General features: G+C 41.4%; 1 protein-coding gene across 8 annotated transcripts in view; it reads left to right on the top strand.

Moving 5' to 3' along the window:
• rapgef2 (Rap guanine nucleotide exchange factor (GEF) 2) overlaps positions 1-24679 on the top strand; it is an 86488-nt gene that overhangs the window by 51660 nt on the left and 10149 nt on the right. For 6 of the 8 annotated variants that reach the window (XM_026357364.1, XM_026357365.1, XM_026357370.1 and 3 more), the window contains exons 7-22: positions 10732-10863; positions 15294-15471; positions 16786-16922; positions 18092-18250; positions 18709-18861; positions 18974-19138; positions 19258-19365; positions 19454-19657; positions 21296-21404; positions 21501-21777; positions 22288-22445; positions 22774-22788; positions 23276-23516; positions 23692-24075; positions 24164-24375; positions 24550-24673. In XM_026357364.1, the coding sequence (XP_026213149.1) occupies positions 10732-10863; positions 15294-15471; positions 16786-16922; positions 18092-18250; positions 18709-18861; positions 18974-19138; positions 19258-19365; positions 19454-19657; positions 21296-21404; positions 21501-21777; positions 22288-22445; positions 22774-22788; positions 23276-23516; positions 23692-24075; positions 24164-24375; positions 24550-24673 (2756 nt within the window). The remainder of the gene's footprint in view (positions 1-10731; positions 10864-15293; positions 15472-16785; positions 16923-18091; positions 18251-18708; positions 18862-18973; positions 19139-19257; positions 19366-19453; positions 19658-21295; positions 21405-21500; positions 21778-22287; positions 22446-22773; positions 22789-23275; positions 23517-23691; positions 24076-24163; positions 24376-24549; positions 24674-24679) is intronic. The other 2 variants (XM_026357366.1, XM_026357372.1) reach the window with 2 other exon arrangements.

Here is a 24679-nt window from a genome sequence, read left to right on the forward strand (position 1 = left end):
TCACCCCATGTCTGCTCTCTGTCTGTCACGCTCGTACAGATAAAAGACAAAGTAAAATAGAGAATATTGGATCAGGAACTGGATGAGGAAGTGAGCCTCACACATGCAGTCCGGATTGGACAATATTGGTTGGCTTGTTTTTGTTTTTTGCTTTTTGTTTTTGTTATTTTTATGCGTGTGCATGTGACTGTAAAGTCATTAAGTGGATGATGAAAGCATTTTTCTCTTCTGCTTTATCTGAAGAACTGTGCTGTGACTTGAATTCAGAAAAATCGAATGTTAATTCATGTTGCGTTTTGATGCTTTATAGGTCATATTGACTAAAATCTGAGTGTCCAATGCTTATTTTATTCACTTGAATGTTAACATTTCACTTAAAAAGGTGGGTGACATTTAAAGATGTTGCTATGTAATGATCAGCCTTATGTTATCTTCCGTGAAACAGTCTTTCCTTTGTGTGTGTCATGTGTTTGTGCGCTGGTGTGTCATTCAGCTGCGTAATGATGTTTTTATGACTCTAATGCTACGCATCAGCAAGCAAAACACCATCACATGGCCTGTCCTCTGAATGCATGGAACAGTTACAACTGGCAGATGAGGCTGCACCACCACCACCCCCAGACACCCCCACCCCAATCCACTCCATGCATTTAGCACGCACTGCAGTTGTGCACGAGTGCATTAATTTTATTCTCAAGTGGTGTTTTTCACGTCACTGTCACAGTCCTCTAAGATCGATGGCCCCCTGCCTTTTTCCCTTTTACATTTAGCTTGTGATTAGTCAGTAAAATGACTTTAAATGGGGGGGGTGTGGGTACGAGGTCTGATATTCCCCAGACGCAACCCCGTTTCCATGGTGATGTAATGATGCTCCAGTGCCCCCCACCCACCCGTGCTAATGACCGGGCTGCACAGCAAAGCACCTGAGCTTTTTTGTTGTTTTGATACATTACATCATGGCTCGGGGCAGTAGAGGTGATGTCATACCGGGTGTTCAGCCTCCCTCCTCCACCACCACCACCTCCCACTCATCTCCCCCGTTGCTTTGACTGGAGCAGCTCCAAAACCAGCCAGTAGTGAGCTGCTCTCTAGGAATTGTCTGAGGCGGAGCAGAGCAGCCATGCTCCTCATACAGCGCTCCATAATAAAAAGCTCCATCCTCAGTCGCCTGCACGCACAAAACATTAACGTGTCAGATGCTTTATTGGTTGTATTGGATAAGCTGTTGTTGTTTTCAAATATGCATTAATCACCGGGAGTAGCTGTTTATATTTGGGAGTCGGTCTGTGTGGGTGTTTTGTACATGTTTGCACAGTTTAGACTTTTGTAAAGCTCAAAAATAGTTTCACAATTCTGCAGCCTACATACCATACATGAAGAAAAGCTGCAAATCCTCAAGTTTGGCCTTTTACTTAACAGAACACTTAAATGAGGAATTGGTCCGTTAAAGGTCTAAATGATAAGTTGAAGCACAAAAAGAGAGTTTTAGTGTTCAGATGTTAACAACATTTTAGCAGTTACTGACTGATATTATTTTCAAAACGTCAAAATGACAAGGAAATAAGTGGAATGGAACAAGATAAGAGAAAATGAGTGACGGTGTCAAAATGGAAGAAAATGGTTTGACAACACAACGACAAGTAGCAAATAAAAAATAAATTGCATGTGGGCTTTTGTTGAGGTGTTGTCAGCGATGTGTAGTTTCATCTTCTATAGAATACAATCTGACATCTGCAGTTGCTAATATTATGTCTTTATTTGTGTTCCTGTTGTCAGCTGGTTTGTAGCTAATGTGACGTGTACATGAACTACAGTAGGTCTGTTGTTTACTGTCCTGGTTGTTAAACCAGTGGCATCTCCAGCCTCCTGCGTTCACACATCATATACACACATTTTCTCCTTGTCACAAATCAAAGACGTACACTTCTGCTGCTGTTTATCTTGGACTTGACGCTCTGTGGCTGCTGCTCCTTGTAGTACAGCGGAGTGCAGGTGGAGTGCCACTTTTTTCTGCCTCCTTCTCCTCCACACACAAACTTGTGTCAGCTCCCTCCTCCATTTCGCCGTGTCTCGCTGCTTCCGTCGCCACAGCAACTGAAGGGCCTGGAGGGCGTGTAGGGGGCTTCTTGTGCTCACCCAGTTGCCATAGCTATTCCAGCTGAGCGACAGTGGCAGAGTGACATCATTGCTGCCAGTCTCCATGTTTGTCTGCTGTCCATTTCAAATGCTTTATTCTCCCTCTGCCTCTATCCACCAGCTCCATCTCTGTCTTTTTTTTTTTACTCTGCATATTTCCCTACACTTCTCTTCTCAAGTCTTCCTCTCTGAGTCTGTCTCCTCGCCCAGGAAGTGGCTTTCCTTCATGCCGTTACTATGCCAACCGGCTCCAGCCGTGATCTTGTGTTGGAAGTGAGCGTGATAATGGCATTGCTCGCACTGTGCTCCTCTCCATCCCTCTATGATTCTTCCATCTATTTATCTACCTTTTATATATATTTTATTTTTATCCCCTCCATCACTCGACTGCGACTCTTGCTGTTATGCTTTGGATGTTATTTCAATTTATCTCTCTTCCTCACTGAGGATGTTGTTCCACAGCAGCTCGGCCATGCTCTTACAGCATCACTGTCAGGCAGGGAGGAGGTCCTTACTCCCCCCCTACAATCCCCACTCCCCACCATCACCATCACCACTACCACCCCCCTTTCCCCTCCTCCTCTCCTCCACCCCTGACACACATACACACATCCCCCTGCCCCCGTTACAAACAAACCGCTGGGTTTAACGTACAGTACCTCGGTGGAGGCTGCAGGCGTCTCGGTCTTCAAATAATCTAATGGTGCATAAAGGCGTTTGTGTGTGCGTGTGTTGTCGGTGTGTGTAGCTTTACTTTCAACCGAGGGAGGGGAGAAAGAGAGAGAGAGAGAGAGAGAGAGACATAGAAAGCGAAGGCGGAGGGAGCAAACGTGAGTGAAAGTGTTGTCAGCCATTTTTCTCATCTTTTTTTTTCCTTTTTTGCTTTAATATCGGCGCGCTGCTGCTCTCCGGCTGGAGATGTGAATGTCAAGTGCGCGGAGACAAGAAGCTCGCTCGTCCTCGCTTGGATAAAAAAAAAGGATGCTCTTCCTATCTCCTTCTCCCCATCTGTGGCTTTGAGACATTTCTGTAGGAAGCTGCGGGGAGGCTGGAATAAACGCAGAAGCTGGTGTTGGTTTGGAGAGTCTAATCAGGCCAAGGAACATCGGATACTCCCAAAATTGTCAAGCCGCCGCCTCCTTCCAGAGACACGGCGCAGGCAAGGGAGGGGAGAAGGCAGGCGGCTGGGATGAAGATGGGGGTCTGTGCTGTGGCATAGAGCAAGTCCGGGATGTTAGATTTTAGCCCGGCGAACATTTTTTCATTATGAAACCATTAGCAGCATCAGACAGCAATGGAGTCCCGAGCCAGCAAGATAAAACCCCGGTAAGTAGCCTATCGACGTGCTACGTTTTCTCTCCATCTTTCTTTTTTCCCTCCCTCTATCCCTCATTTATGACCCACTGGATATGATTACCGCCCGTATAATGGACGTGCATCGGATTTCTATCGAGTCTCTACAAGATGAATGAACGCAGGGCAGATCAAGGACGCGGCAGAAACCTCAGCGGGCTGATCAGAGGCTGCTTATTGCTCTGTCGAGCCTCCGATGTGTGTCAGTGTGTTGTACGCGAAGCGGCCGCCATGTGCTTGCTGTCACTCACCCGCGCAGACACACGCACGCTCCCCTGAGCTGATTAATGATCCTAGAGGCCTGGCACGGTGTGATGAAATAAGGAGTTAGAGATATAAGGCAACATATTACCAGGCCGAAGGCGCCTTGTACTGATGGAGGCACAGAGATAGAACAGTGATTTCCTCCTGTGCTTAAAGACACACACACAAACATCCAGCGGTGCAGATGCATGTGTGTTTAATTACCGACGTCTCTGCTCTCATTATGTTTTACGACGCACTGAGGTGACAGTGCTTGACTGTAAGACCATACGACATGCCCATGAAATCAACCGTAGCAGGTTTCATGTGGACTACAGTAGGAAAACAGTACAGGCAATAGATCAGGGGGATTTTATGGGAGGTGATGTCATGTGATGAAGCTGCCCTAAATTCAGTTATCCCACCTTTTAGCCTCTAGGAGCAGTTGCAGCCCTGTAACATTACACCAACCGATGCAAAACGATCCATTTTAAGGCAGGATGGGATTGAATCGGGGCTTTATGTGATATTATTTTAGTGTCTTCAGTGATTTTTCGTCACCAGCTGAAGTGTGAGTTCGAGCCTGTGGCTTCATCTGCCGCCGTTTGCTGGTGGCGCTGTCCGTGGTGCTGGAAGCAGCCGGCAGACACACGGAGGCCTGAGCTGATGTGCACCTGTACGATAAAGTGATGGATCGATTGTCAGCGCCGATGGCATCACTCACACACTCACACTAGCACATATACACACACACACACACACACACCGCCACATGGAGAGGCAGGGCTGTAAATCACGCTGATGCACGGTTCCTGGATCGTGCAGCACAAATGCCAAACGAAAAATCACCCTAATATGACTCTAATAGTCACATATGTGTCAGTGTTGATGACATATTTCACCCGCTTTCCTCACGGTTTGTGCAGCTTCCCTCAGTGAGGCCTGAGAAGGGCCCGATGATCTCTACATTAGGGTTTCCTTTTTTAATCACATGCAGTAAGAACCTGAATTTATAAAATCAGTGTTTAGTTGCACGTTTTAATGAGCATGTTTAGTTATGGGAAGCTTATTAATGCAATGGAATTTTATATATATGACAATTAAACTTATATATATTTTGTCTTTTTCATGTTAAGCACTTGCTGCTTTTGAAAGGTGCCCACAGTGCTTTGCCCAAAGTGAACGTGTGATTTTTAGTAGGCAAATTCGCCTACATAGAGCATGCAGCTCATTTGTATGTTGATGCTGATTATTCTTCTAAACCTACGCTCTGACCTTTATAATCTATAGACTGAAAGATGAGTCATGCCGTTTGAGTTATCCCCTCACTGAAGTAGATCTTTAAACTTTGATTCAGCGGATTTTTTTTTCAAGAACCTAGCAAAACTATTTGAACCAACACAGCAATGACCGACACAGCAACACAGAGGAAAGGCAAAACAAAACATAGCAATTAGCAAACAATCAGACAAGCCAGCGAGTTAACATCATGGCAGTTACCTTAACTAAACTTTAGTTGCTACTTAAGTCCTGCAGATAAATTTAACATTTTCTCTTCTAGTAATTTAAATTTAGATGCTAATTTATTTTAATTGTTTTTCTGTCACAATCTGGTTTTCGGGGTTCTTTGTTCACCTCTCTTCAGTCTCTTTCTCGTTTCTCTATTATGTGTCTGCGCCACTTCATTTCTTTTTTTTTTGTTTTCCTATGTTTTTAGCATATAAATGGAAGCTTGTGTAAATATTCATTTAGCCCAGCTGGAGACCCTCTATGGGCAGAGTCAATAACAGCCACCAGATCTTATTACAGTAATGACATCACCATGGTAGGTTCATGACAAGTGGCCGTTATGTGTGTAATTTCCAGATTGCTTATCTTTCCTCTGGAGACCAGTGATTTCCAGCATCATATCTGCATTTTATCTTTACTGCAATAAGGTACACATTGACACATGGCCGCAGTAAAATTCATGCGGACTCATCAGGTTTATTAGGGCATTTATGACTTTACCCTTTAGTCATAACTTGGCTATGAAGGCTTATTATCTTTCTCATTATCTTTATAATTCCATTATAATTTATGTAATTGATACCTTTATACTGATGGCCATTGCAATCAGGAACATGACACTAATATCTTTTTTTATTTCCATTTTTCTTTCTTCTATCTAAGTAGAAATGTAAATGTTATCAGCCATGTCCCTTATAATCTTGTTAAAATCTGGCATTAATATTACAACTGTGCAAACTAGCATAGTGCAGAGATTATCTTAGAGTTTTAATCATTTGTTAATAGACTTGTTGCAGTAAGTTGAATAACAGTGATTATAATGGTAGAGTGGTGGACTGTATTCCTCATCATATGTAATCAGCTCCTCTTGTCTAACTGCTGGCTCTTGTGGTACTGACTGGTGGAGCTGTAACTAGGGAGGGGAAAGCCCAGTGAGCATATCAGGCCTATTTAATCGGACACCCCGCTGAAAGGGTTTTAATCTCTTGATCCGTGAGGCTCAGGAAAGCGAGAAGCTTCCACCATGGTCAGGGGAGACTCTGGGATGTGACTGCCATCTCTTAGCCTTCCAACACTGGCAGATTTCCATTTTTTTACCAAGTACACAAACTTAAAACACACTTTAAATCATTAAACTAGCAGTATAGCATCATGCAGTTTTGACTGTCTAGATTCAGAATTATTTGTTCTGTTTATTACAATAATTTAAAACCAATAATCTGATCAATTCAATTTGAGTGAAACTGGGACACTTTGCGTTTCCGAGCTTGGCCGCCCACAGTTACAGATATCTAGTGTTGTAGCACTGATTCACTCCCAGCATGTAAAGGCGGTAAAGAGATTGAGAGCAAGCCAGTGCTTCCATCCAGGGCTTCCACCCAGCAATCTAGGTCATTAGGTCTACAGTGTAATTTAAGGAGTGCCACATCTGCTCTCATGTAGGCAGAACTGAATGTTGTGGCTCGAGCATTAGAGCGATGCTTAATCCTCCTGTGACAGCTGATTGTACGCGTTTTCAGCTTGCTGTTCCACAGAGCTCACTTCGTTTGTTTGCAAGCGAATGTTGAATTTGGAGCACAGGAGTACATAGAGGCCTGTATAAGGTACAGTAGAACAGGATAGTAACCATCATTTCATGCTTTGGTTGATGTTGGGTTTATTACAAACAGATTGAAACTGTAGCAGGCTAATTTAGCACTATGCATTATTACAGTATCTTTGTGCTACTGATTGGAAAGGCTTAATTAATGTGTGTCATAATTGTTGTGCTGGCATCCATCTTGGCTCACTCTCTTGCATGCCATTGGCCCCAAGAGGTCACTGGACCACATGCTTATGGACTGAATGGGCCCTGGCTTATTGACTGACAGACGGATGACCTAAATGAGTGGAGAGAAAGGATTAAGTGTTTATCATCCTCTCCCTTTAACCCTCTTTCCTGTCCTCCCTTTATCTTTCTGTCTTTCCTGGGGGAGGGGCTTGTGTATTTAGGTGGGTTTGCTGGGAGGAAGGGGGCCTTTGTAGCTAGTTGTGGAAACCAGTGCCGTTATTAATATTGACAAGTCGACTACTCCAGTGCCTGGTTGGAAGCCTGACCAGCTCCACATAAGTGGTCTGTTACTGTCCATAATGGAAATATTTAATTAATTTAACCCCTGTGCACTCACCTGTCTGCTTTTTGAATGTGCAACCAAAATGTTAACTATATGTTAGCAACTCAGATATTTCCATGACTTCGACGTATTTTGTGATTTCTATTTAGCCCTAGTGCTTTTATCAACCTTTTATATTCTCACTTTTTGTGTCTGCCTGTTCATTCATAGTAGAAATGCGCACAGGAATTTTTTTAAGCTAAATATTTTTTAGCTTGACAGTGTAGTTTTTAGCAAATGCTACACAGACTGGACAATTAATAGATCTGCTTTCATTTGTCTATGACAGAGGAACAACATATGAGATTCCGCTGCACGAACAATATCTGTTTCTAGCATCAGTTAATTGTTGATTTCAATCTTTTCATGGCCTTTTTTGACAGTAAGACAATGTAGAATACAAGCAGGAGTATAAATCTCTTTCAAGATAACGCTGATAAAGCTGAAGTTGAGCCTCAAATTATAAATATTATAAATATAAATGATCATAGTGGCTGCTCCAGCACAACATCACTTCTGAGTACACAAGAGTGATATACTGAACCATAATTGGTTTTGGTCCCAAATGTCATCAAAAGAAAATGCAATGCGGCTTTATCTGCAGTTACAAACAGACAAAGAGATTCGTCACACTAACACAATAATGGCCAACCATAATAATAACACAAAAGTCCGCTGGAGACGTTCAGAGTGAAGTCTGCCAGACAGAGGATGGGAAATAGCAGCCTGAGGGGGGTTAGGTGCTGACTGGCCCCTCCGGTTCACCATTTTGGTTAGTGCAGCCAGCCAGATAATTAAACGTGATGGCAATCTTTGACACGGTGTAATGACGTCTCACCTCAGCTGCACTGTCTTGTTTTCAGTCTCATATCAGTGACACATAGATTTGTGGATAGACAAATCGCTCCAAATAACTTCAGTACACCTTCTACCCAATCAATTCAACGCCCCAACACATTGAAGCTTCTCACTTGTAATGAGGTTCATGAATATTTTGAAGTATTTTAAGGAAAAAACTGAGTATTCCTGTGATTATGGTGAGGAAACATTTTTCCTTCCCTTCTCAAAAACTCTTTAATTAAGCTGTAATGGAGATGAGTGCTTCAGAAGCTGTGACGACAGACATTTTCTTAGAGTATATTTGAGAGCAGATGACTGCTCAAACCCATTTACTTGCAAATGAACCTCCTAAGACGTATTTCTGTCCAATCTTTTCCATTTGTCATTCGAGTGAGCCTTCACAGTGTTGCCGTTGTTAAGACTGATTTCCAAAACCTATCTAAGGCACTATTGCTATTTACAGTCCAAAGAGCATCTTGAGGCAGATGCTGCTTTCCAGCGCAGATATGAAGAGCTTGGTAATTTTACAAGCAGTCTAATATCATATCTATGTGAGGATTTTGATGCTATGTTTGTCTGAAATTCAGGTCCAATTTTTATTTACCAGCACTTATTGAAGCATTGTTATGCAGAGGAGCATTTCCCACTATATATCAATAAAATTCTACATTTATCTGCCACATGTGGTGGAAAAAACAACCTCGCTCAATCAGACACATTTGAGTTTTAGGTGAAAAATATAATATTAATGATCTACCAAAGCCACATGTGGATCTGAAAGTGGTTCAGAGGGTTCTCCCTGCTGAGTGTTAAATATATATTAGTAAATAAAACATTTAGCCATAAAATATTCACTTCTCCATGAACCAGTTTACGCTGTTTGATTAAATTCATCATTCAGCCCTCTGGCATAGTTGTCAGATATGATTAATTTCCATTTGAAAACACAATGAAGCCTATTGTACATTTGAAATGATGTATCATAAGCCACTTGAAATAAAATGCTGGCTTTAATATTTGCTTGACCTTTACAGCTCGCAGACTGAAATGAAGAAACTAAGTTAAGGGGGTGAAATAGCTATTTACTGATGTAATTCAAATTTGTTTTCATTGTATAAGATTTTCGCACATTTCTAACCGTAGATCTCAATTTAAAACCAAAGAAGAACCAAAGAAGAACTCTATGGGGCCGCAGCATAACAATTATTGTGATTGATTAATCTGCACTCCGTTAATTGGTTAATCAATTAACTGAGAACTTAGTGTCACATTGGTTAGTGGCATACACATTTCTCCAACCCAAAATATTTAATTGATAATGAAATTAAAACAGGGGAAGAAGGAGCAACTCAAATTAAGCAACACATGCACAAATCTATCATTTCTGCTTGAACAGTGACTCAAATCATTTATATTTTTAAGAAACAACTGACAATTTACTACAGATTGAGTAATTAATTCAGCTCTAATAGTACACAAACAAAATAGAACATGTTTTTTTACTATAAAAAAAACTATAAAAGCTGTTTCTGTACTAACAGTACAACTCTAGTCTTGTTTATGTTTTATTCATATCCCCTCCTAAAACATCCTCCAAGGGGGTTCTGATGTATTTTATTTTTCAGGGTCATCTCCACAGAGAAGTGGGTTGGCTCATTTACAATATGGCTAATTACTGCAGGGCTTTCTGTTTTTTTTATAGAGTATGAATTACTCAGAGGGGTTTTCCCCGTTACTGCCTCGAGTTCATTTAGGTTATTCTAGGTGCAGGCTTTAATTAGGGTATTTCCTTAATGTATGCTGCACTTCCTATTTGTTTGCTCAGTTCATGAAAAGAGTTCCAGTGCAGTTAACACTGAGTAGCTGATATTAATATCTAAGCTAGTCGCTAAGTTTTGTACAGACTGAAATCCTGAAGAGTAGATTTTCCCAAATTATATAAGATTTAAACATCAAACATATTATGCTCTTTAACTGAGGGATGGTGAAGATGAGGATAGGCTGCGTTTTTTAGTCCTGTGTTGTTTTCAACTTGTATTTAGCAACTGTGTTTTTCCTGCCTTGATAATAAATGATGTGTAAAGTTATGCTCTTGCAGATCGATTGATTCGTGTTTTGTTTTTGTTTGTTACACTGTGTAATCACAGCTGTGGAACAAAGACAAAGATAATTTCCTTTGTACACGATAAGAAACAAATGTATGATATTTTAATATATGCCGTTTGCACTTGTAAGTCAGCTGCAAAAAATACATTTTAGTCTTCAGCCACAGGCTCTTTGGTTTAAACACATTCACTGTAAATTGACAAATGGTTGGCAAATACAGGGAAAGTAAAAACAAAAGAAAACAAAAAAAGGGAGAGAGGAGACATTTATATTTACATTTTGAAGCCGCTGAGTGTTTTCAAACTCCTCGTGCCATGAGTGTGAGTGACCAGTGTTGGCTGCTGGTTTGGCTGAAACTGACCGTGTGTGTATGTTGTATGTGTATGTGCAGCTCCCCGCAGACTTCAGCAGACTTCACCTGGCCGACGGCTTGCACCCACAGGTGACCCATGTCTCCTCCAGCCACTCAGGATGTAGTATCACCAGCGACTCTGGAAGCAGCAGCCTGTCAGACATTTACCAGGTAAGGCCTCCCCACCTTGGCGCTGGATCCACATCCTGGATTCCCCTGGATAGTTCAGTAGGTGGAGTAAAGTGTCATGTGATAATAAACATACCTCGGTCTAGCTAGGGCTGTTGCTTGGTAGCTAATAATTAACTAATAAATAAAGCAATAGTAAAGTAATTATTAAAACCTTCAAACACTTTGACAAATGTGTTTATTTACTTCCTTTTTAATTAAATGGAATATGTTCACATGTGAGCTTTATTGGTGGTGATGACTATATTAGCCAAGCTATTTCTTTTCACCAGTTTTCTGTCTCTTATGTCATTTGCACTAAATATCAAAAGGCGCCCCAGTGTTCATTTTACACAGGTACCAGAAGTCCAGTATTAGCAAACAAACCGATCACCTTCTGCTACCTACCTCCGACCATTTGCACATTGTAGTGGTCCTTTGCCAGTCTCTTCAATTATCCATCGTTGTGTTGCTCAAACAAAGCCAAATGCAGCCATTAACCATACGGTACTTAACACAGAGTCTGCATCATGTCGTACATTCTGTTTCTCTATAGTGTATGTGGGAGAGTTGTCCATGAAAAACACCATGAATAGATGTTCTCACAATAATGCGTCACCAAAAATTCACACCTCTTCCCTCCAACACATGATGCCACTTATTCCTCTAAGTGGGCTACAGAGGTTTTCTTTTGGGCCTGAGGTAGGAAAGTATCACCAGATGTTATTTAATGAAACATGCTTTCATCACAAATGATAATTTAACTGTTGTATATTGTATAAAACAAGCACAACACGCACAAATTGAGTTTGAGCTGAAACTCAGCTCTTTTTGTTCCAGTTTGGTGAAATGACAAATATACCTCTGGGAGCACAAGTTAGACTCATTAAGTAGGGGACAAATCTGAAGAAAGAATGGAGCTCTTGGCAGCCAAATAGGCTGTAAGACGTTAATAGGACACTGTCACTGCTAAGAAGGAGATGAGCAGACATGCGGGTGGCTGCAAACAGCTGGTCCAGCCTACTTCCTGACTCTGGCTCATCACCTCAAAGCAGAATTACAGAACTTCCCAGAAGCGATATTGAACGTACTATGTGATAACAAGCATTATTTGTGATTATTAAAGCTAAAAGTAGGAGTAGACTTTACAGAAAATGTTCTGTTTCTAATAGTCTGACTAAAATAATGGATAAATAAGCACAATGAGGATAAGGAGAAAGAGAGTTGTATACTAACCCAGCAACGTTGCCCCCTTTAAAGGTAAATATAACAATTCAGAACAAACACATACACAAAGTCTTGTGACTGTGGACGTGCTTCAAACCCTCTTCTAATCCTCTTAGCATTGCACACCCACCCTATTGGCTCCTAAATCTGTCACCTGCTGTGTTCCTATTTGTGTGTATGTTTTTGTCGGTGTGCATGTGACTATGCTCTGGAGCATCGGTCACAGTCATTTTGGTTAAGTCTGTCCTGGCTTGTATGTAGTCTATTTAGAAATAGTGTATGGAATTGTTGGATTACAGCTTTCTAGTTATTGTGAAGACTGTTTAAGAGGTGTATGTTATCTCACAGTAATGTTTTTTTGTTGTTGTTGTTGTTGTTTTGGGGTTTTTTTCTGAATATGTTTGGCCATGCTGTGGCTGGCAGGGGCAGGTTGAACAGGCTCTACTGTCCCCAGTCTGTGATCCAGGTCTTAGAGCCATCTGTTAACAGCTCTGTGGCAGTGTCTTGATGTCTCTCTCTATCTCTCTCTCACTCTGAATCACAAATACTGCTGCTTTCACTATCCTTCTTTGTTAGAGTCCTGCTCTAACAGCACCTAATCTGTACTGTGGGCCCTCTGTCTCTGAACATGACATGTATTTGTCTTATTGTCGTCCAACATAAAGCTGAAACTTATATTTTTTGGAGCACAAATGCCAAACATTTGCTGGTTTGAGTTTTCTCTTTCTGCTTTTTTGGGTCTTTAATGACAGTAGTTCACTCTAACCTTTATTAGTGGGTTTGTAGTTTCTACTTTTAATTCCTTTCGTCTGTTTCTTCATGTTATTCATGTGTACCTCAAAATGAAACAACTGTGAAATTGTTCCTAGTGTTTTTATTTCTTGTTTTATTTGAATAACATTTAGGTGCCTGCAGGGAAAATAACACTTCTAGTTATTCACACAAAAAATGCCACACAGAAATGTTTATTTTGAGTTCTGCCCTCTTATTCATCTACTGACCCCTCAGATTTTCTTAAGACTGCTTTGGGTAACTTTTGCACCAGCTGTGTAATGAGGATTAACTGGTTGTAGTTAAAGAAGATAGGTGGTCTTTTACCAGTCTGCAGAGTGGTACAACTGATGACAAACCCCCCGCTCTCCTGCTCCCCTTACATTTAGACCACCCATGCTCACAACAAAAAATTAAAATATATTATACAAGCATTAAAAATAGATGCATTCTCTGCATGACTCCTGACAATGTTTTTATCCTTAGCTGAAGATGCACCCTGTAGATGCACTTGCAAAAACATGATGATGTTGGTCTTTAATTTTACTCTGCATCACATTTTTCAACATTTTGCCGATGCTGTTATGGGGAGTTGCTGAACATAGAGGAGCATGCGTTCTTGATGAGAAGCAGTGAATTGTTTAACCACTAGACTGCCCAGCCACTCTGACATCCACAGCCTCCACTGGCCTCTACAACTGAAGCACCATGGGAGGAGTCCCACATCATGCTCACGTCACTAGCAACATGGTGCACTGTTTTGTGTCTGAATAAATCATGATATTGGTCCTTCAGTAGGACTTTGAAAGCATTGATCCAAGAATAGCCCTGATGAAATATTAACAGCACCTGACTTGCCCAGTGACTCTTAATGCTTGCTGCACATTTATGGATTTTTGATGCACGTGTGACACGAAAAGGAGCCTGTGTATGAATACAAAGGCACAGACAACCTGTATTTAAATACAGCATGTTTGCACACAATCCTAGGATCTCAGTGTGGCATGTTCAGCTATTTGCTTCCCTGTTGAAATCCTGCATCCTAACTTTTCATGTGCTGATTTGTGTTTGTTTTTTAATATATTGTTGCAGATAAAAGGGGAATATGTCTGTTCTGTCCATTAAAGCTGAGCAGTGAATATGCAGCTTTCTGTAATCTCAAATTAAAGGCTCAGTGATTGTTTCAGTTATTTTTTTTACTGATATTTTCATAATATGGGCTGTTATATTAGTGGATCTACTATGGTTATTTATTTTATTTTGGCACCTTCTATGAAGGTGTGTGTTTATTTTTTTTTACTATACACTACTTATTACCTAATCGAAGACTTGATCTAAGATGCACATGCTCACATTATCTCTGCAGACCTTGTCTCTGCACCATCGTCAGGGTGTGTGCGGTGGTGCTGCTCAAATGGCCACTCAGACACTGGCCTGAATCATTGATAAGCCTTTTGCACATGGCGTTTGAAGCAATATGACAGGGTTTCAGTGAGAGACTGGGCATGGGGACTCTGTGTCTGAAAAATTAAGAGCAGACTGACAGTCTGGAGGTGAGGATGCGTCTCGCCCTAGGATTATGTGGACGGTTTGTAAAGGCAAGTTTACCTTCTCTTTCTGTCAGCCTCCATACTGAGGCAAGCAGGTTTGTTGTTGGGAGCTAGCAGTGCTGATATTTTACGTAGTCAATTTTTTCACAACTGCTTTGGTTTGTCCTGTGAGAAGTTTCATGTTATATTAGCTTGAACGAAGCAATGTGGCCTTTCTGTCATTTATAGACATATTTTCTTTGATGATAGCGGAGAAACGCTGTTAGTATCACTCATGCACAAGTAATTGAATTACCTTCGCTCCTCATCTGAGTTCATTTTCCCAGCTTCACACATATTTCATCTTGTGCTTTCAAAGAACAGGATCTGGCTTTGAGGCAGCCGGTGGAGTTTGCTGAGGGGGAGAGGAAAGTTGGGCGTTAATTAGCCTGTTACTATGCATAGCAGGCTGTTTGGTATGCAGTGTTGACGCCTGTCTTTTTCATACTGTACTGAATACCTCTAATCCATTTCATGAAATGGGTCAAATCTGCACAGCGATTTTGCCGTTTGCTTTTTGTTGGAAACGCAGTGTGTCGCAGCTGATGTTTTTACTCTAAATTGATTGCAGCAATGTGTACATGTTATAAATCCTGCACCTTGGTGTCATTATGCTGAACCTATATCCTGGCTGTTTATGAATGAGTTTGCTATGTCTGAGTTTTGCGTAACCAACAGCTACTAATGTGTTTAATGTGCACGCAGGTGGCTCATTTGGTGTCTTGAATAAAGACATGGTTTTAGATGTATACGCTGTATTGGACAAACCGCTGATATTGGATGGCACCACCTCCTCGAATTCATCACCAATCACTGACTCATTTCTCATCCATTCACTCTTTGTAGGCCACAGAGAACGAACCAGGTGACATGGACCTGAGTGGTCTGCCAGAGACCGCCGTTGATTCTGAGGAGGACGACGATGAGGAGGACATCGAGCGAGCATCAGATCCCCTCATGAGTCGGGACATCGTGCGGGACTGCCTGGAGAAGGACCCCATGGACAGAACTGACGATGACATAGGTGAGATCCTGTCATAGATTTTAGTGACTTATTTTTTTAACATGTATGTGCAACAGTAGAAAAAGCCCATTTGCTGTTAGGCCTTGCAGTGTAAACCTGAGATAGTTTGGTGTGAAAGATATTGTTCTCAGCTGTGACGTTACTTTATGTCCCAGTTTGGGATTAATTCAGACCTCCTTTCTTATTTAAATCGGTCACAGTAAATTTACATTTGTCTGAAGCCCTCTTTGCTTTCGTGCTCTCATTCACAGTGAGGGCTTTTGAGTAATTCTCAATGCCACATCAGACGTGCAGTATCATATCCCTTAAAGCTATGACTCAACTCCAGTGATAATGATAGTCATGTTTTAAAAAACAAGTACACACACTCTCAGAGCTTAGCTGCAGATGTGGACTGGGGGAGGGTGATGCACTGAATGTAGAGTGAGGAAAAACGAGTGTCAGAGTGCCCCCCTCACCCGTTTGATCATCCCCCCTCTTGCATGCTCCTCCCTGTGCCGGCAGGCTTTTCTAGGTCACTCCGGCACATCCTCTTGCCTCACCTCTCCCAGCACATTAAACTTTCAGTGCTTCCGCAGCTTAACACACAACGCTGTTGCCATGCCAAGCACAGGTCAGCCAGAGCGCCAGACTGCTGCTGGCCAGTCTGTGAAGGAAAGCTGGTTGGTAAATGGGGAGAGAGTTTTATTGTCCCCTATTGAACCTCAGTATAGGGTGATACAGAATGTCCAGAGTCATGGATTATGCATAAATGACACACCCTGTTACCCACCACTCACACGTAGCTCCCTGAACGATCTTACTCTTAAATATATTCCACATTGAATGTAATTCAGTGTTAGTTAATTATTTATTTGGTTAGAATATTAGGAGGTTATTCATCCAGATTATGTACTTGTCTTAAAAAGAATTTGCATAACTAAAATCATTACTATACACAATCCATATATAACTGAATCTGTTAAACTTGATCCTGGTCAACGGAGGGTTAAATGTGATTCCAGTGGTCTGCTGTGAACTTGTGTCAGCCATTATTCTTGGCTTGCCTTGAACGTTTATATCAATGAAATTGATATTTGTCTTTATGTTCTCCTAATAATGATTCTTCTTGGCTGTTGGCTGCTCATTGGGATGATGATCCATTTGATGCTCAAAATGCTCAGCTTGTGCATCCTTGGCTGGAAGTGAGGGCCGTACCGGCTTGCCAAGATCACTGCGTGTCCTCTTTCTCTCCTCTGGGTGTCAAGACTCTGTTTGCTCTTTTTCTCAACCTCCTCCTCTCCCTCCGCTGTCTCTCCTCTGTCCCTCTCGCAGAGCAATTACTGGAGTTCATGCATCAACTACCAGCGTTTGCCAACATGACCATGTCAGTGAGGAGGGAACTCTGCGCCGTCATGGTTTTCGCAGTGGTTGAACGCGCCGGCACCATCGTTCTGAATGATGGAGAAGAGGTGTGTGTGGTCCATTTATCTGCACACTTAAGCCCAGTCCTGTGGATATGTTTTGTATTTATATAGTAGCTTCAGAAAATATGTAAACATTTAATCTTAAGTGAATAAAATAGATCTTTGCACTTCAGACTGACAAAAGGAAAATTGGCCAAACATTTTCTCAACAAGATTTAAAGCTGTAAATGCTGCCAAATTGGCTTCTACAGTACTGAATTAAGGGTCTGAATGCTTTTTAAAATGTGATATATCAGCTTTGATTTTTAATACATTAACAGACACTTCTAAAAACTAGTTTTCACCTTGCTACTATGGGTTATTGGCAACTGCAGTTATATCAATTTAAGATTAACTATACATGACAACATAAAGTGAAGAAGTCTGATGCTTTCTGAAAGCCACTATATATCTGCGTGTCTCTGTGAGCTGAACCTTAGTCTCATGCCTTCACACCAATGAATCTTTCTTATTCCATTTGATGTTTTTTCTGCTCTATTAAACCTGAATGGTGGCTCTTATCGCAGGGCCTTTCTAGGATCCCTTTGGCAACTAAAGCTGAAACACTTATTCTCTCTCTCTCTGGTCAAGACAAGACCAGAGTTTCAATGGACGCAATTTAGTTGTTTTCTTTTTTTCTGCGGTAACGCACTCCAACAATAGTGAGCAGAACTTGCCTCGAAGGCCCAGTCGTTTAAATGAATGTTTGGTCATAGAGAATTCAAGGTTCATTGAGCATATTGTTGCTGTCGGGGTGAAAACTGTGCATCTCTGGATTGTCAGCTTTTCAGGAATTTACAGATACATCCTTTTTTTTTTTTTTTACTTTTTCCTTCAGAAGAATAGAAAAAATCTGATTTTTATAGTTTAAGCAAGCGTGTATTACTTTTAACAATACTTTGAGTGTATTGCAGCTCCTTATTTTAGTTGTGTTTTAGTGGGTAGATTTAATAATCCCATGTTATAGCTGTATCCCTCTGAGGCAAGTGAAAAACCATCTGTTAGTGCTGCAGTCCCCTTGTTCTTACTGCATATGGTTCTTTTAGATAAATAACTTTGACTCATTAAAGGACACCAGCTGTTACAAGAAATATTATTAATCTGTATTATTCCTTTTTCTTTTGTGTTCTCTTTTCTTCTTACATCTAACTGCTATAATCATGTTTTGGCTCCAGCTGGACTCGTGGTCAGTGATTCTCAATGGTTCTGTGGAAGTGACGTACCTTGACAGCCGGACAGAGATCTTGTGTATGGGGAACAGCTTTGGGGTGTCACCAACCATGGAGAAGGAATACATGAAGGGTGTCATGAGGACTAAGGTGGATGACTGCCAGGTAGGTTTAACTAATTCTGCTCGTTACATTAGATCAGTTTCCTCTCTGCATCTCGATATGAAAAACATGGCACGGCTCCTGTTTTGTTTGTAGTCATCGTACTAAAATAGACGCTAGACACGATGGATGCATCACTTCACCCTCCTCTAACTATTTTAGTTGCTAGAAATTTCCTTTTACTTGATACAGCTGTCTCTTAAGATAAAGATAAAAGATAAAGATAAACTTTATTGTCATTGCAACATCGTACAACGAGATTAAGGTGCCAACCAGTCTGTGCCATATATATATAGAATGAAAGGAATAAAAAAACAAACAAACAAAAAAAGTGATTGCAATAACCTATCAAAGACTCAGGGATGACATTAACAGCCAATACATTTATCCTCAAAATGTAAAATATTATTTAAGCACTTTCAGGTGTGTTGGACTCTAACTTTTTGTTCTGTATTGTCCAGTTTGTGTGTATAGCACAGCAGGACTACTGCTGTATCCTCAACCAGGTGGAAAAGAACATGCAGAAGGTCGAGGAGGAGGGTGAGATTGTCATGGTGAAGGAGCACCGTGAACTAGACCGCACTGGTACCAGAAAAGGACACATTGTCATCAAGGTGACAAATCTGTATTCAGTCACTTAAATGTATTTTAAATAAATTTTTTCAGACCAATCATCTTGCATGAAAGTCTTTTTCAAACTAATGATATGAAAACCTTAAACTTCAGGGCACACCAGAGCGTCTTACCATGCACCTTGTGGAGGAGCACTCAGTGGTGGACCCTACCTACATTGAGGACTTCCTTTTGACCTACAGGACCTTCCTCTCCAGCCCCATGGTCGTGGGCAAGAAGCTCCTGGAGTGGTTCCATGACCCAAGTCTCAGGGACAAAGTACGAGCAGAAAGAGTTCTTCTATACATACAATCCACGATTCGAATATTGATCAGAAACGTAATGTCTATTGCAAAGAAAAGTTGAGTTGACCTGTGCTGATCTTGTAATTGTTCCAGGTTACACGGGTAGTCTTGCTGTGGGTAAACAATCACTTCAATGACTTTGAGGGTGATCCTGCCATGACTCACTTTCTGGAAGAATTTGAAAACAATCTGGAGAGAGAAGTAAGTTAAACACACTTGTAGAGATTTTAAACATGTAGAATCATATGTGTTTATTTTATTTCCTGACACGTGTGTGTGTGTTTTTCAGAAAATGTGTGGGCACCTTAGACTGTTAAATATAGCATGTGCTGCTAAAGCCAAGCCACGGCTGGTGACACTGACCAAGCCGTCTAGGGACTCTCCGCTGGCATTCAGCCTTCTCGGAGGTCAGGAGAAAGGCTTTCGCATCTTCATTGATGCTGTGGAGCCTGGGAGCAAGGCAGCAGAAGTTGGCCTTAAGCGTGGAGATCAGGTAAAGGATCTTCATATTTACCATGTCCACTGTTATGCATTTTTTTTCTGGTCTGACGTAAAGAAATGTCTGCTATCACCCATCTAATCTGTCTGTATACACTGGATTTCAATTGTACACATAATAATTGCATTTAATAGACAGCAGACAGAGCAATAAGTGCAGCTGCCTATAGTGTCCATTTTTAGTAGGCTCCAACACATGCGTCTTTCTATAGGCTACAGTTACCAAGACCAGCACTTAAATTAATTTTTGTTGTGAAGTTGGTTTTACATTTTGCTCCAACTAGCATTAAAAGTTGTTTTTTTTTTTAAGTCCTAACTTGAACTTGCCAAGTAGCTCTGGGTACAGTGTTGGCTTTCTTCTCACAACATTTTCACACTCAGCAGTCTTCTGGGCTTTAGGCAAAGTCCCTTATAATCCTTGAAACCATCTTGAGAGTGTCTGGGTGTGAGTTAAGCCTTCTTGACTCCAAACATCCCCTGCAGCTGTTTCCCCAAAAGGAAGCAGAGAAGCTGACCTCGTTGGAAGCGTTCACGGTCTCATACGCGCTTACAACTTCCATTTTGTTACAGCCTTAGTTACTATTGTAACTGAGCTTTAGTATCAGACAGTTGATTGGTCATTGAGCCATTAGCGTCCCTCAGTGGTTGACTCCAAGCTATGGTTTACTGTTCACTGCTGTGCCAAAAACAGACATTTGGTCCTGTTAGTCAGTCTTTACTCTCCCAACAGAGCATGGCCTGTGCTTACATCATAATCAAAAGTGCCTCCTCTTCTTTTCACTAAATAGAAAATGGAAACGTTAGTTAGCAGATTGTATTTAAATTAAAATGCTGAGCCTCTGTAGAGGAAGTCAAACTGTTAGGACAAAGACAGGAGAATCTGAACATGACATTGTGTAGATTTTTATGTAAGCCATGTTTGAATTAAAGGTTATGATGTACAACATGCCCAAGCTTTTCATTGGCTTTTTGTTGATACAATTGACACAATTTATTGTGCAAATCAGACCTGGAATATTTTCTTTATTTCAAGGTTCAACGCATCCCTGTTCACTATGGTAGACAGTTTGACAGGATACAGTGACAAGTGAAACAGAAGTCATTGCTTAGAGCAACTGAATTGGCACAGACAGGTGTATAACTACAGATTTAAATAGGTATTATTTCTGTTAGAGAGCATCCATTCATCTCAATGTTTCTGCTGAATATGAGTTGAACAGATGAAAATTTGTGTGATACATTGTTGGAAAGGTGGAGAGGACAAAGACTGGGTGAGATTTAAGGTGCGGTGGCCTTCCTGTGTGTTATACATTGGTTTCCAAAAAGACAAATTAGTCTACATACATTCAATTCAGTAATTAGAAATACGATATAGCGACAAAGAGGGCGATGTGTCGAATAAAGGCCACCTCAATATTATGTATTAAATGTTTTGTGGGCTTTGCAGCCCATCCATTATGTATACAGGGTACTGTAATAATATTTTATACTTGATGCTTATGAAAGTAGTGATAGTTGGGGTGTGAAAGGAAATGTGTGTTCCTCTGTTGCTCTTGTTCAATATGTGGTTAAGGTTTGTATTGTGGTCAGTTAGGTAAAATAAAATCAATGTATTTCTAATTTCTTTCTGCAGATCTTGGAGGTTAATGGACAAAATTTTGAGAATGTCCAGCTCAGCAAAGCCAACGAGATTCTGAAGAACAACACCCACTTGTCTATAACTGTGAAAACAAATCTTTTAGGTACATTTTCTGAATTATTTTGTAGGTGCTTAGGGTGCACATCACCCTGATTTATAGTAATACCATGCTTTATCTCACATGTTTTCTCCTCAATAGTGTTTAAAGACCTGCTAACCAGGTCAGAACAAGACCATGACTTTGATGGTGAAGATGACCATGACAGAAAAAATGGTGCGTCCCACGTTCCGAAGATCGGAGACATCAAGAAGGCCAGTCGCTACTCCATCCCTGACCTCGCAGTGGACGTGGAGCAGGTGATGGGCCTGGAAAAAGCCAGCAAGAAAGCAAAGACCAACACAGTGGGAGGACGCAACAAGCTGAAGAAGATCTTTGATAAAACGCTCACCAGCATCCTGCCTCCCAAACCATACAAGTAAGAGTAGTGACATGTTTTGTGACTTCTAGTCAGTGGACTAAGTGTGGTTTTGGACAGTTTAAGATGCGTCCAGATGTTTCATACATCATAATCTCGTTATCTTAGTGACTACATGGTGATGGTTTGAACAATCATGTCACTGATTAAATAGGCGGCCTCTCCTGGGTGATATAGCATCATTTTTCATCTGCCTGAGAGTTAATTATGCTGATTATATGCATATATTTAATCAAGCTATAATTGCTTACAATGTCAACAGAGTTGGCCTTTATCTTCATGTTGTAGGAACACTTAAACATTGAAAAGCAAGGTGCATATGTCAAAGCTCAGGTGCCAAACTCAAATTGATATTTCTGTTTTGAGTGGACTGCATTTTCTTGCAATATCCAGTCCACAACCAGACGTGTCCACAGACTCCACTTCTTGCCAACACAAATATCACCCCCTGCCTTCGTTTGAGAGAACTGCAGTCTCACCTCTCTCATGCTCTCCCTCCTGTTTCCATAGTGACGTTTGCGTGGGCCAATCACAGGACGACAGCATTGTGGGGATGAAGCAGTCCAAACAGATCCCACCAGCTCTGCCCGTCAGCGGAAACCTGTCGTCGTCAAACCCAGACCTTCTGCAGTCTCACCACCGCATCCTTGACTTCAACAACCAGCCTGGTGTGTTCCCATATGTCATGTGGATATTTATAATGTGCCTCTTGGGCAGTTATGGCAACAGTAGACTTTGAGATTTTCTTAAAATCAGATTTCCCACCAAACAACTGATGTAAATAAAATTGTGTATCAATGATCATCTTGTACAGTATAGCATGATAATGAGGCCTACTCTGCTGTATACTGTGATATCACCCATCCTCTAAAACAACAATCCATGTTTATTACACTACTGACTTTGTGGGGCCAGTGGTAGAAATATAAACCCTTTATTTTTTTTACTATATACTTATTAACTCCTGTCCATCACGTGTTGTTTATGTCCTTCCAGTCCCAGTCATACCAAGTGAGTATCTTCTCTCCCTGTTGTACCACCTCCTCTAGCAGAGTCACGTCTTTCTGACTGCTGTCAGCCTCTGTCTCAGATATAGACGGTTATTAGCTGATTTATTCTAGTTTGCAGATGTAATATAAACTCAGTAGATCTGCATTTTTATGCTTGTGAACACTAATTGAGCAACAGCATTGCACTGTTCTCTGACCTTTCACTTTCTGTGGGCACATGTACACAGGTGTTGATTTTCCTTGGGAGATTTTGGGTCGTATGATCTGCAGAGGTGTGCTTCTGATCAAAATAATCAATGATTGAAAATCTGGTTTCTGAGTGACAGATGGTGGTGTTTTTTTACTCTTAAGGAATTCTGGGACTATTTCCTTTTGCTCAATCTTGCAAAAAATTGTGTCTGTTATTTAATGTAGACTGTTATAATTCAGTGCTCTTATATCAACAATGCTGAATCTGTATAATCGTAACAATCATGTGCCCTCCACAGATATGTCAGATCAGGTATTACGAGTCTTCAAAGCAGACCAGCAATCTCGGTACATCATGATCGGGAAGGACACAACAGCTAAGGAGGTGGTGGCCCAGGCTATCAGAGAGTTTGCCCTCACTGCAGCAGCTGAGGCTTATTCGCTTTGTGAGGTGTCTGTCACACCCGAGGGCGTCATCAAACAGAGGCGATTACCAGACCAGCTTTCTAAACTAGCTGATAGGATTCAGCTGAGCGGCAGGTAATGCCAGCTTTACTCTGACGTGCTCACCATGACCTTATTCCTTGCATGATTGTTGATGCTGCCACATGTTGTGTACAATCATATTTTCCAACATTAACACAACATTAATGCTGTAACAGCCTGGGTAGTTTCATATTACGACAAATAAACACCTTTTTCCCTCCATCGCCAGATACTACCTAAAAAGCAACATGGAGACAGAGACATTATGTTCAGATGAGGACGCCCAGGACCTCCTCCGTGAAGGTCAGATCTCTTTGTTACAGTTGAGCACAGTGGAGGTGGCTACTCAACTCTCCATGCGGGCCTTTGAACTTTTCTGTGCCATCGAGCCCACTGAGTACATCGATGACCTGTTCAAACTGCGCTCCAAGACTGGATCAGCTAGTCTGAAGCGTTTCGAAGAGGCAATCAATCACGAGACCTTTTGGGTGGCCACGGAGGTGACGCGGGAGCCCAACCAGCTGAAACGCATGAAGACCGTCAAGCACTTCATCAAGATCGCTCTGCACTGCCGCGAGTGCAAGAACTTCAACTCCATGTTCGCCATCATCAGGTGAGATGAGGCATAAATATTTAATAAGTTGTGTTACAATTTACACAAAATTTTATTGAGTCAACATCTTGATAAATTCTCCTCACAGTGGTCTGAACCTGGCTCCAGTATCCAGACTGAGGGGAACATGGGAAAAGCTACCTAGCAAATATGAGAAGCTATTCGGGGACCTGCAGGACCTCTTCGACCCCTCAAGAAATATGGCTAAGTACAGGAATGTCCTCAACAATCAGAACCTCCAGCCACCAATCATCCCCCTGTTCCCTGTCATCAAGAAGGACCTCACTTTCCTTCATGAAGGTAAATCTCCAATTGGAGAATGAAACACTGTTGGTAGTTGATAGAACACAAGCTATATATTTGACTGTGTAGAGAAACAACGTATAATACATTTAATTTGTTGTTTGTTTATTTTACCAGATGAATAATGTGCCAGTTATTGATATTCACTTTCTTTCTCTCCACATTTCTCAGGCAATGACTCTAAAGTGGACGGCCTAGTGAACTTTGAGAAGCTGAGGATGATTGCCAAAGAAATTCGCCATGTTGGTCGCATGGCCTCCGTCAACATGGACCCAGCCCTAATGTTCCGGACCAGGTAAAG

This window comes from Anabas testudineus, chromosome 10 (assembly GCF_900324465.2).
Source record: "Anabas testudineus chromosome 10, fAnaTes1.2, whole genome shotgun sequence".
NCBI classification, from domain to species: Eukaryota; Metazoa; Chordata; class Actinopteri; order Anabantiformes; family Anabantidae; genus Anabas; species Anabas testudineus.